Source organism: Galleria mellonella, unplaced genomic scaffold (assembly GCF_026898425.1).
Source record: "Galleria mellonella isolate WM207_F2 unplaced genomic scaffold, CSIRO_AGI_GalMel_v1 utg44, whole genome shotgun sequence".
NCBI lineage: Eukaryota > Metazoa > Arthropoda > Insecta > Lepidoptera > Pyralidae > Galleria > Galleria mellonella.
In genome coordinates, this window is record NW_026442100.1 from 2,270,067 (window position 1) to 2,282,833 (window position 12,767).

The 12,767-nt window shown below is 32.6% G+C and overlaps 1 protein-coding gene across 1 annotated transcript in view; it reads left to right on the plus strand.

The window, feature by feature from the left end:
- The first annotated feature begins 407 nt into the window (after nucleotides 1-407).
- Nucleotides 408-12,767, plus strand: part of LOC113510383 (uncharacterized) — a 53,008-nt gene continuing 40,648 nt past the window's right edge. Inside the window, exon 1 of the mRNA XM_052898502.1 lies at nucleotides 408-592. Coding sequence (XP_052754462.1) covers nucleotides 586-592 — 7 coding nt within the window. The 5' untranslated portion in view covers nucleotides 408-585. The remainder of the gene's footprint in view (nucleotides 593-12,767) is intronic.

The window sequence follows — 12,767 nt, forward strand, 5'->3', positions numbered from 1 at the left end:
TAACACAGGCAATATCATTTCTTTTTTATTTTCAACCTATTATTATTTATTTATTTACTCTTTATTGCATCACTTAAAGAATAACATATTACAGTTATGAATATATATATTAAATTTATGAAGTACAAAAGCGGTCTTATCTCGAACAATCAAAGTAATCTCTTCCAGACAACCTTTGCGTAGAGTATTAGCTCGAGTTTTCCTTTTCTTACACTGGTCAATAATTATCTATTCTAATAGATATTATCTATAAATACGTATAGAACTTTAGCCTCCTACACATTAATATCTATTTCAAACTGCAGCCAGATAAATTAGAATAATACTGGATATCCAGCAATAAATTCATGATCCAACAATACATAACAGTTCGTAACTCTGCCAGAGTAGTCAGTACTATTCCAGGCATTATAGGAGGTGAACGTCTCGCCGCGTATACAAACTTTTCCCTCTCGATCTTTGTAAATAAGGGAAATTGTGTTCTATTTGTAATGTTGCAATGAAGTTATTTGTGTAAACATAAAGCTCTTATAAGAAATGTGTAAAACTAAATGCAATGTAAACATTCGGATTTAGCGCCGCTCAATGCCTGGTAAGTTGTCATTAATACCAGATAATTAGTAGGTTCTCAAAATAGTAGCAATATCTTTGCTATATAAAGCCTTAATATTATACAATTAGAGGGCATATAAATAAAACGCCGCCTACTTATCTTATTCTTTTAAACAATTACTGAACTATTTTAAAATTGTTTACAAAATAAATTATGAATAATTATTAATTACTTAATATGAATTATTATAATTAATTAATTAATTTAATTCATTTAAAAAAAGATAACGTTTCCAATTTCTTAATAGATATTTTACGCGATTTTTTCAATTCTGAACTAATTTCAGTGATTTTGGCAAACGATTGGATTTACTTCCGTATTCCCATACAAATTTTATTATAATTGCAGTCTGTTGTACATTATTCATAAATTATACACATTATCTGATTCATAAATGCAAATAGATTAAATTTTAGTTAATTTTAAGCTTTTGCATTGTTTAGATGCACATGTTTAAATTCATTGTCGTAAATTATCGTAACGCGACTACAAGTAAATAGTACCTACATATTTGATTTTCATCCCTGATGTTTCAATATGGACTGTTTACCTGTAATCGCATTGCGTCAACACCCTATTGTGAAATTAAATATTTATTTATTTATTTATACTGATAACTAAAACAAAAATGCAATTTACATTGCATTTTTGTTTTAGTTATCAGTATGCTAGAAAGCTGGCTGCTTTTTGTACATACCTGTTCGCCAATAGATTATAATGAAATATATTTTATTAATTAATAAATGCAATTTAAATAAAAGTAATTTTATTAAATAATAGTAAATAACTACTAAACGATGTAGATAAGTAAATAACTCATTAAAATTAAAAAATAGAGCCGGCAACAAAAATGCAAATCAAATCAAGTCACAGGTATGACAGATATGTATATATGTGCATATGTATGTATCAAGTCATATTTATTGCTCGCTACACGATAAAATAAGGTGTGACATATAACAGTAAGTACATGACATGCTGCACCCCGTGTATGCAAATATTAAATTACATTAAAATATTATACTACAAGTATAATGTTTTTTTTTTTTTTTAATTACAGTATTCTTAATGTCCAATCATTATATAAAATACAATATTGTATTTGACTATTATTTTTCTTTATTTTTCATTACAAATTTATAAATAACAGAATGCATGTGTAACAAATTGTAAATATATTTAATTCATTTAGGTAACTAATTTATTTTATTCTAAATTAACTTAATTCTTCACTAACCTTGAAATATATAACTAATAGTGGCATTAACTCTGTTTGCTTAAAAGTAATAAATGCCTATCACAAACAAGAAATCGTGACTTAAATTATAATAAGAAACTTTCTCTGATGTAAATAGTTGACAACCTATTTACATTGTCAAGATCAACTAACTATTTGTAAATACATTTCTACGTAATCATTTGATACCTGGAGATTGTTGCTTGATAGACAATTTAACATCAAACTAAAACTTTGTTTGCATCGATTCAAATCCGACCAATTGTAATTTTGCATTAATTAATTTTGATTTTCGAATTTCTTACTAAATCAGTCCATAACTCTGAAGATCTTTTGTTTTACGACTTTTAAAAATCTATATAAAAATATTTGGAACTGATAAATTGACTGACCTAATATGTATGAAAGATATTTTGTTATTCTAAAAATCTAAGAACTAGTTCTGTTACTTGAACTTATTGACTAATTTGTAATACCTTTGTGTAAAATGTCATGTCTTTACTAGGCGACAGTCAGTGTGAGCATATAACTTTTTATACAAGAGTAACATTGTTTGCCACCTGACGGAAAGCTATATTTATCATCTGACTTGAACAGGCATCACAGAGTACATTATGGCGGCCATAACACCCACCCGTTGTAATGCTCTCCGAGCATTACAAAATATATTATTATGCCTCCGTACCCTGTAATTTCCGTGTAAGTAAATTGTAATCGCCGTGTGGTCCCGGAATAGAATGGGCTCCTTTCCCGGGAGTGTCGTAAAAGGCGACTAAAGGAACATAATGGTCGAAGGATGGGCAGCAGTGATCCTCTTAAAACATCACCTATAACAGGGGTGGCCAATCCTGATCGACCGGTCGATCGCCATCCAGTCGGTCATGGCAAGGCAAAAAGTATAATATTTTGATAATCTAGCGTAAGATGCTCAGTCGCAAATGCTCACACTACTATAAATAGGTAGTCACTGAGAATAATTTTCTATTTTATGTTTTCCCTTATAATAAAAAATACTACAATACTCCATAATTGTGTACTGAACTACATTGTTTCCTTTGAAATTTCTAGAAATATGTAATTTTTAGATGGCACAAGATTTCATCAGTAAACAGTAGATCTTTTCGACCACCCCTGACTATATAACCTGACTGCGGTTGCCAACCCGCTTGCCATACATGGCAACTACTAACCAAGGCCTGTATTCAGCAGTGGACAGTTCACGGCTGATATGATCATGATAATGATGCCCTGTAATTTCACTCCCATACACAATTAAACAACCCTTCAAACTGAAACACAGCCATACAAACACCGTTCCTTGGCAATAGAAACACGAGTGCAAACTTAAAATAATTACACCAAATGCTGCACTTATATCTGTATTATAATAATTGAGAATCAAACAACGCACATGCGAAAACATAAGCTAAATCATCCGTTCTTGAAATTATAAAAAACATATCCTAAAGAGTAATGACAAAAAGTCTAAATCAGGCCTTATCTTTCAAAGTCACTAAGGTCAAATCCGCTAGTTAAAACCTTTAAGAGTTCAATTGTGCTGATCATAAATAAACATTTTTTTTTTATTTTTTTTTTTCATTTTTTTTCACAAATATATAAATTCCAGTGTACGTAAGCATAGAATTTACAATCTGCCATAAATCGTTTGGCGAGTAATATACACTCCTTCAAACATTTAAAATAGAGATAAAAGTATCTATAATTCTACACAACATAAAAATTTACATTACATAATGTAACTTATTAATTATAATCATAAAATAAACACAAAATGCACATATTTATAAATTATGCATTATAATAAAAATCATAAATAAACATGGCTACCACACAAGATCTATTTAATAGACTTACATTGCTATTTATTGACCTCCGGAGAGAGGGTAATACGAGACAAACGTACTAAGTTCACGATAGTTACATAAAAATATATCTTCGTATCGTTGAGAGGGTTTACATCGAATGGTGGTCTTTTATTACGCTTCGTTTTATTCTTTCGACCTGGTCTCCTATTCTGATATTTTATACAGTACTAAACTGACACAGGATTGCAATTTCAGATGTAATGACGTACATGATACAACTTGGTTTTAAGTCTATATGCCATAGATATGTAAAATATTTATTTATTTATTTTAAATAAATAAATACAATAGATATATTATATAGTCGGTTTGGTCATTTGGAGAGGATGATGAAAGAAGAATTACGAAAGAGATTTATCGAGCAAGAATGAATGGAGATGTCGGACGGACGTATGTTGACCAAATAGGCGACGTGCTGAAGAAGGGCCAAATTAAAAGTACCCGTAACCGGCGAGCGTGTATGAAAAGATTGATAGATGTGGAAGAAGCGAAAGAGGTTTGTATGAATCGAAGCATTTGGCGTTCTATTGTTTCTGCCTACCCTAATGGGAGACAGGCATGACAGATATGTATGTATGTATGTATATTATATAGATGGTTTGTATCCATATAAATACTTCTAGAAAAGTGAATCAATTTTTTCATACAATTTTGCGTGATAAGTTATGAGTGATTCCTTTATAATTTCCATATTTATTTTGATTTATAAATTTTACCCCTTTTTGATGCGCAAAAACTCATTTCGTTTATTAAATAATTAAATATAGATTACGTCAAGGTATATTGTATGTGTATATATAGAACATTGAGTAAAAAAACGAGTCAACTAATTAGCTGACAAAAGGTTGACCCGTTTTTCAGGCTCGATGCTATATCTATGTAATCTAAGCATATATGTTACTAATAACGCGTGACGCTTATGTTAAATCGAATTGACCGATTTTTCCAAATACACATTCCAGCTACTTTCTGCGAATGTCGTCTGAAAAACTCTGCAATATTTGCAAAATGCCTATAATTTCTGTGAAATTGTGACTTAAAATTGTTACTGTACAAAATTTATAAAACACAAGGATATCAGCCGTTAATTATTCACTACTGAAGGTTTGCCAGTAGTTGCCACACTTGTCAGGCGGGTTGGCAACGGCAATTAGGCTTTGGAGATGTTTTAAGAGAATCACTGCTGCCCATCCCTCGACCATTAAGTTGTCTTTAGTCGACTCTTCCTACACCCACGGGAAAGAAACGGATGGACTATTCTATGTCGCGACCACACGGCGACTACGTTACCACCGATAAATTCAAAGTCTGATTCTATATTCTATTTTTCAATTTTAAAAGTTTTTATCTTTTTATTTATTTATTTCATCCATATTTAAATATCGAAATTGTTGCAGTATTGAGCTTAATGATTGATGTCTTTTTCTCAATGTCCTCTAACCCAAAGGTTGTTCGGAAGAGATTGCTTAGCGTTAAGGCCGCCTTTTGTATCACTTCTCATTAATATTTACTGTATTTGTTATTCCTCTTTTTACTTGGTGCAATAAAGTGTAAAATAAATAAATAATAATAATAACTCCCCTTCCCTTAAATACGACTATATATTGAAATGAAATTTATATAATCAAGCGAGATCACAATTGTCTAGTTTATTTGCAACGGAACAAATTGACACATTTCATTCTACATAACCGCACCAGTTGTTACTCTCTCGTGCATAAAGCGTTTAATGCATTTTATTTCTAGAAATGTTCGCTATGCATAATCTGACATCTATGTTGTACAATCCTTACTAATATGATAAATGTGAAAGTTTGTTTATTTGTTACCTTTTAGCGCTTAAGCTGCTTAACCAATTGTTATGAAATTTGGTATATACGGAGTTTTTGGGATGGAATAGAACATTCTGGATTGTTCTAGATGTTCGATGCTTGATTCCTCATATAGAGTATATTAACTTGAGAACCAAATAATATGATTGGTGTGATAGTATAGCACTTATTATTATTATAGTTTATTATTATTATATTCCAATCAAAAGAGAAAGGATTGTTCGTAATGAGGACTACCAGTCCCATTGCTAACAATATATCCTATCAGGTCGACCTCGACATGGAATCCCCCTGGAAACCATCGGGCTGAATTCCGGGTGCATTCAACACGTTGGGCTAACTGACTTGTCCTTTTATTCTCAAATGATAGGTATCATCCCTTACTGGTGCCCCACCAATGTATACCGATAGCGTAGGCGAGGTTACCATTCCATTATCATCTTTTTTTACAACACAGGAGGCAAACGAGCATGCGGCTCACCTGATAGTAAGTGACTATCACGGCTCATGATCCCACGACCCACAGCACTAACGGCGGCATTGCAGGTGTGCTAAATCTATTATACCCTGATCAATAAACATATCCCGGTCACGCGGACAAAGTCGTGGATCGAAGCTAGTGTTAAAATAAAAAGGAAGAATAAATAGAAGGAAATTTCGCTTCCAAAAGAGATTTATGTCTTTAAGAGATTTCTTGTGTAATTCCCCTATAGTACATAAGTATTCGAATTATTCGTACGTAAGATGGAAATTATTTTATGGTGGAAGAGTTTTGTATAGGTTTTAACATCCTATTTCCGCCATGAATTGAATACAATTCCATTCCTATTTCGAGTTTTCCTTCTTTAGCACAATTACAAGATACTAAAAACATGACCCGGGTTCACATAGTTTTTAAAAAAAATACAACGCTGATAATGTAAATTACTGAAATAGGTAAAAAAAAAATATTGGTTTTATAAAGAATTATTTATCAATTAAATACAGAGAAACATTATTCCTATTAAAAATATAGTTTAGACAAGAAATATATCTATGAATATATATTTTCTTTTACATAGAAACTTTTTAATATACAGAAATAAGTTTGAACGACAGTAAAAGCTATTAACGTTATTGTCTCTGACCGCATTCCATTCCGTTCTTATAAGCTTGCATTCCCGCGCATTTCTCTTGCATTTTTCTAAGGTTTTGAAATTTAACACATTGTACATGTTAAGCACGATTCAACACATTATTTAATTAAAATGCGAAATTACTTTACATTAATATTCTGCACAAAACCCCGTTGTTCGTCCAAGCTAATCTCTGAAATCGCTTAATTGTTTTTAATAAAATTTTATAAGTATATACCTATTTTTTTTAATGGATGATAATAGAATGGTAACCCCACCCACGCTATCGGTATACACCGGCGGGGCACCAGTGAAGAATGATAGGTGAGGATGAAGTAGGTCAGTTAGCCCATCGTGACGAATTCAACAAGAATTGTTCACGATGGTTTCCAAGGGGAACCACGTGGAGGTCGACCTAATAAGGCATATTGCTAGCAATGGGGCTGTCAAACTCCATTGCTAACAATCCCTTTCCCCCCAGTATATACCTATTGTTTTCTCCAACTTTACTGACAACATAATTTTTATTGTAATAAAATAAAATTTACATAATATGCGACGTCAAAAACAAAGTACGTTTACAAGGTAGGGTAGTTTAATTATAAACTTAATTAAATATACTCATGACTGTAATTCTAGATGAGGTAGTCAAAAGTAATATGTGCTCAACGTTAATTTTTTTTATAAGTTAGTAGTAAATCCCCTTGCCCATAATTCACAAAAACATTTGAAACCCAAGTAACACCATGGGACAAACAAAAGATGTCGATTCAAATGCCGCAACTACCTGTATTTTGCATGTCCATTTTAGTTCCTAAATTGGGCCCAATGTAACGTCAATTGAATCCGAGATTGAGAATTTTGCCCCGTTGCTAGCAATATATCCTGTTAGGTCGAGCTCCACGCGGTTTGCACTGGAAACCATCGTAGTTCTTTTAATTCGTCACAATAGTCTAAACTAACCTGTTTCCATCCTCTCTAATATCCCGTCAGTATATCAGTATACACTGACGGGATATACGCTGTCAGTACAGCGGAGGTGGAGGTCCATTCCATTATCACCCTTTAAAAATATAATTAGGTATGTTTTTATCTAATCATTATCTGTTACTAATATATAAAATTAAAGCGTTTGTTCAAACACGCTAATTCAACTCTGGAACTAACAGTCGAATTTGAAAAATTATTTTTATATTTGATAGCTAATTTTTTTAAGGCTATAGGCATCACGATACGACCACAAACAAAGCTGGGGATTACAGATAGTCTTAGAAACACCCGTTTCTACAATATTTATTTATAAAATGGTAATAGGAATTTCATTTGCAAATCGAGAAAACCTGATTGCGAAATTAAATTAATAGTCAGTTTTGTTACTTCCAGGAAGATTATAATTATTTACTGCGGCCTATCGTGTTTTAAGAACGCAGTCAGGGCTCGGTGTGGCTCGCTTAATTACAAATTTCATTATAAATAAGAAAGGTTTTTAATCTATGCAATGACCTTTGTGTTCTTGAACTAGTAGGCGTAGTACCAATAACTATAATTGGTAAATATCCAGCTCCCCTAGGCGAGTGGTAAAATAATAGGTCGATAGATACGTTGTCGCTACCATACGCATGAAATAGAACAAGACAGCGATGTTCGTGATCTTTTTCATGATGGCAAAGCACTCATCCCTCTAGATAAGCTTGACACAAGATCTACTCTAAGCAAACTAGTTTGTAAACATAAATTGCGCACGTATTTCTTAGAAAAATCACTTTCCCTTCAAACTTAAACTTGCTGGTTACTCTGATTGAGTCTTACTAGATAGTTTGATATAAGAATATTTTATGTATTTATTTATGTATGTAGTTATTACATAAATATATTTATTTATGTAATATATTATGTTTTTTTTATCCAACTTAGAATGACAAACAAAATGACGGCGCACCTGATGGAAAGTGGTAACCGTCGCCTATAGACATGAGCAGTACCATGGACATAATAGAGTATACTATTTCGCCCATGATACCCTTCATGTGTTGCCATTCCTGAGGACTTAGATGTTATTCCTCTGTACCCTGTAAATTTACGCCATATCCTACCCTTCAAACCGAAACACAGCCATGCAAACACAACTGCTATACGGTTGAAACACGAATGGGACAGAGGTGCCCATGCAAACGACTTTTGTAACAAAGTCTCCCTCTAGTGAATGTATATGTTTATATTAATCTAATTATGTGTTTATAATATACGAATGTATCAAGTATTGGTTTAATTTTTCTCTATTCAACGTAGCAAAAGGTAGCAGCTTTCTTACCATCTAAATTACTTTATCGTCATCATTATCATATCAGCCGTTTATGTCCACTTCTGAACATAGGCCTCCCCCATAGACTGCCATATGGAACCGTCCCGAGTCACCTGCATCCATTGAATACCTGTAATGGATTTGAGTTCATCGCTCCATCTAAAATCTTTATCTCCATCTAAAAGGGGTTATTCTTTACCTTTCTTCGTTATTCTGTACTTTATTTTTCTCTGTAAATATAATACATTCTCATGTCTCATAACTTTGGCTCATGCCTTTTGAGACACTTTCTCGAGACTTCTATATTTGAAATAATAGGGCACACATCACAAAGCCCTCTATTGCATTTTGCTGTAATACTAATAATTAAATAACGTGCTAGTTTCAAGCTATTCATGTTTATTCAAAGCTAATAAATTATATTTAATTACGAGCTACCGTATTTGATCTCCACAAAAGGGTTGGCAACCTCTATTTTAATACGAAACTGTGGCTCTATCACTGAAATATGAATATGTTCAGCATACATAATTGTATATCTTAATCTACACGTAGATATATACTGTTTATTGTTACAAAGGAGCAGAAATTACAGGGAGAATAATTAGAGGGAAACTTAGTACAAAAGTCGTTTGCTTGGGCACCTCTGTCCCATTTGTGTTTTTACAGTGAAACAGTTATGTTTGCATGGCTGTTTTTCGGTTTGAAGGTTGGGACATGGCAGTGAATTTGTAGAGTACAGAGGAATAACACCTGAGTCCTCAGAAATGGCAATGTATGGGGGGTATCATGGGTGAACCAATACAATGGTATACTCTGTAGTCTCTCAGTCTATGGTACTGCTCATGTCTATAGGCGACGGCTACTACTTCCCATCAGGTGGGCCGACAGCTTGTTTTCCATTCTAAGTTGCATAAAAAAAGAAATTACAAATTAAAAGTGAACAAAATCATAATACCTAAGTCTTTAGAAATGGCAACGCATGAGGAGTATCATAGATGATTCAATATACTCTGTTATGTTCATGATACTATTCATATCTATAGACGACTGTTAGCATTTTCCATTGGGCGGGCCGTCGGATTGGTTGCCATTCTAATGCAACTTAGAAATATATCTATGAAAACAATGAGTGGCGTTAAGAAGATAATTAAACTAACAATTTATTGTGCATTACACAACGCCATCTAGTTACAGACTAAGCGGAGCTTATATATTTTACATTTGACAGACATTTAAATACACTTATTAATATATACATAATATACATCAAATTTTTCATACCAACGTTTCATATCAAATCAGCTAGCATTGTGCGAGGATCGAACCAGCAAACATCGGATTGTAATGTCATATTGTAGTTTAAAGAGGCCTCTATCAAGCAAAGAAATATTATCAATATTATAAACTTCTTAATGCGATTTTATTTTTATACAACTTAGAACGGCGAACAAACTGACGGCCCACCTAATGGAAAGTGGTAACCGTCGCCTATAGAGATAAGCAGTACCATGGACATAACAGAGTATACTGTTTCGCCCATGATACCCCCCATGCGTTGCCATTCCTGAGGACTCAGGTGTTATTTCTCTGTACCCAGTAAATTCACGCCATATCCCACCCTTCAAACCGAAACACAGCCATGCAAACACAGCTGCTTCACGGTTGAAACACGAATGGGACAGAGGTACCAAGCAAGCGATGTCTATATACATATACATATACATATATATATATATATATATATATATATATATATATATATATATATATATATATATATATATATATATATATATATACCTTTACATATATAATACCACTGAGGTGGCAAACAAGCATACGGTCCACTTGATGGTAAGCGATTACCGTAGCCTGTGTATGTAGACATAGTGTTAACTATAATAAAAATATAAAGGTATACAAGTGTAATGTATATACGAAAACTGTTTATTATTGGATATAACTATTATTGGATAAACGTGTATAGAATTACTAAATTAATTTGCAATATTAATTTACTAAGACAAAAAGAAGCCTTTACTGTGCAATGTTAACTGTTAGAAGGTGTTATATTGTACATTTACATATATACATTTACTAGCTGACTCGGCAAACGTTGTTATACCATATACATTATTTGTAGAACTATACATGAAAATATATCGTACTACAATTATTATATTCGATTGCCATCTTGCAACCCTATTGCGGTATATAAAAATCGCGATTAAAAAACAGGGGTTGATCGTAAAAGGGTGAAAATTTGAATTTGTGTGTATTTTTCAATGCTAAATTATAATAAAATAAATTTAAATAAAATTGTCAAAAAAAATAAAAAATATATTTTGGGGTGGATCACCCTTATCATTGATGAGTATGAAAAATAGATGTTGGCCGATTCTCAGACCTACCCAATATGCACACAAAATTTCATAAAAATCGGTTATGCCGTTTCGGAGGAGTTTGGCAACAAACACCGTGACACGAGAATTTTATATATTAGATTATACATAAAAGAAAAGAAAGATGCTTGAGGTATTCAAAATGTGGACATAGAGGAGAATGGAAAGGATAAGGTGAACAAAGAAAGTAACGAACGAGGAAGTTTTGAAAAGAGTGAATAAAAAAAGAACATTAATGAAAACAATAGAAAATAGAAGAGGCAAAATGCTGGGCCACCTTATACGACATGACGATTTTTTAAATAACATACTAGAAGGAAAAATAGAGGGCAAAAGAGGAAGAGGAAGACTGAAGAATAACTACATGGGATAGATAAAAGAAACACTAGGTGTCATATCGTATAGGGTTAAAGATATGACCTGGAATAGACCTGACTGGAAGAGAAAACTTTTAAACGAAAAGAAAGATATACATTTAGACTTACATACATATATTATCAAATATATTTATATTTGACGATAAATATAACATACCTTCGTAATATTTATTTACATTGATCTATATATAATACCCACCTGTAAATAAATAAGCCTAGATAAACAAAGCTGTGTAGTTCCCTATATGGAATAGGCCGCCCCGTTCCTTTCTTCGCCTCTCACGATTTCCACGGAAAAGGAAGACATAAGAATTAATATTTGTATAAAAATATAAAATAAACCCATGAAAAACTCTAAACCTGCCGCTAACTACATAGGGAATCTTAGTATAGAGTTTAGAACTGGAACTCTAATACATTTTTTTTATACAACTTAGAATGGCAAACAAGCTGAGGGCCCACCTGATGAAAAGTGGTAACCGTCGCCTATAGACATAAGCAATACCATGAACGTAACAGAGTGTACTGTTTCACACATTGTATCCCCCATACGTTGCCATTCCTAAGGACTCAGGGGTTATTCCTCTGTACCCTGTAAATTCGCTGCCATACCCCACCCTTCAAACCATGCAAACACAGCTGCTTCACGGTTGAAACACTAATAGGACAGAGGTGTCCAAAGCAGACGACTTTTGTTCAAAGTCTCTCTCTGGTAGTATATAAATATAAAAAAATAGTTTTTTCAAATATACTGATGTGAGTCAGATACGAGTATAAAAATATCACAGAATTTACTGTGACTTCAAAACCATTTAATAAATTCGTAAAAGGTATATGTAATATACATTTTAATTTCGTGTGCAGGTACTAAAGACTTAACAAAAAAAAAATGTTCAAGTAAATTTAATGCAATTATAAAAATTTTGAATAGTCATTTTTTATAATTCTATCGCCCAGTTCAGAATATAATTTCTGCCGAAAAGAGCAGGCAAAAAACTCA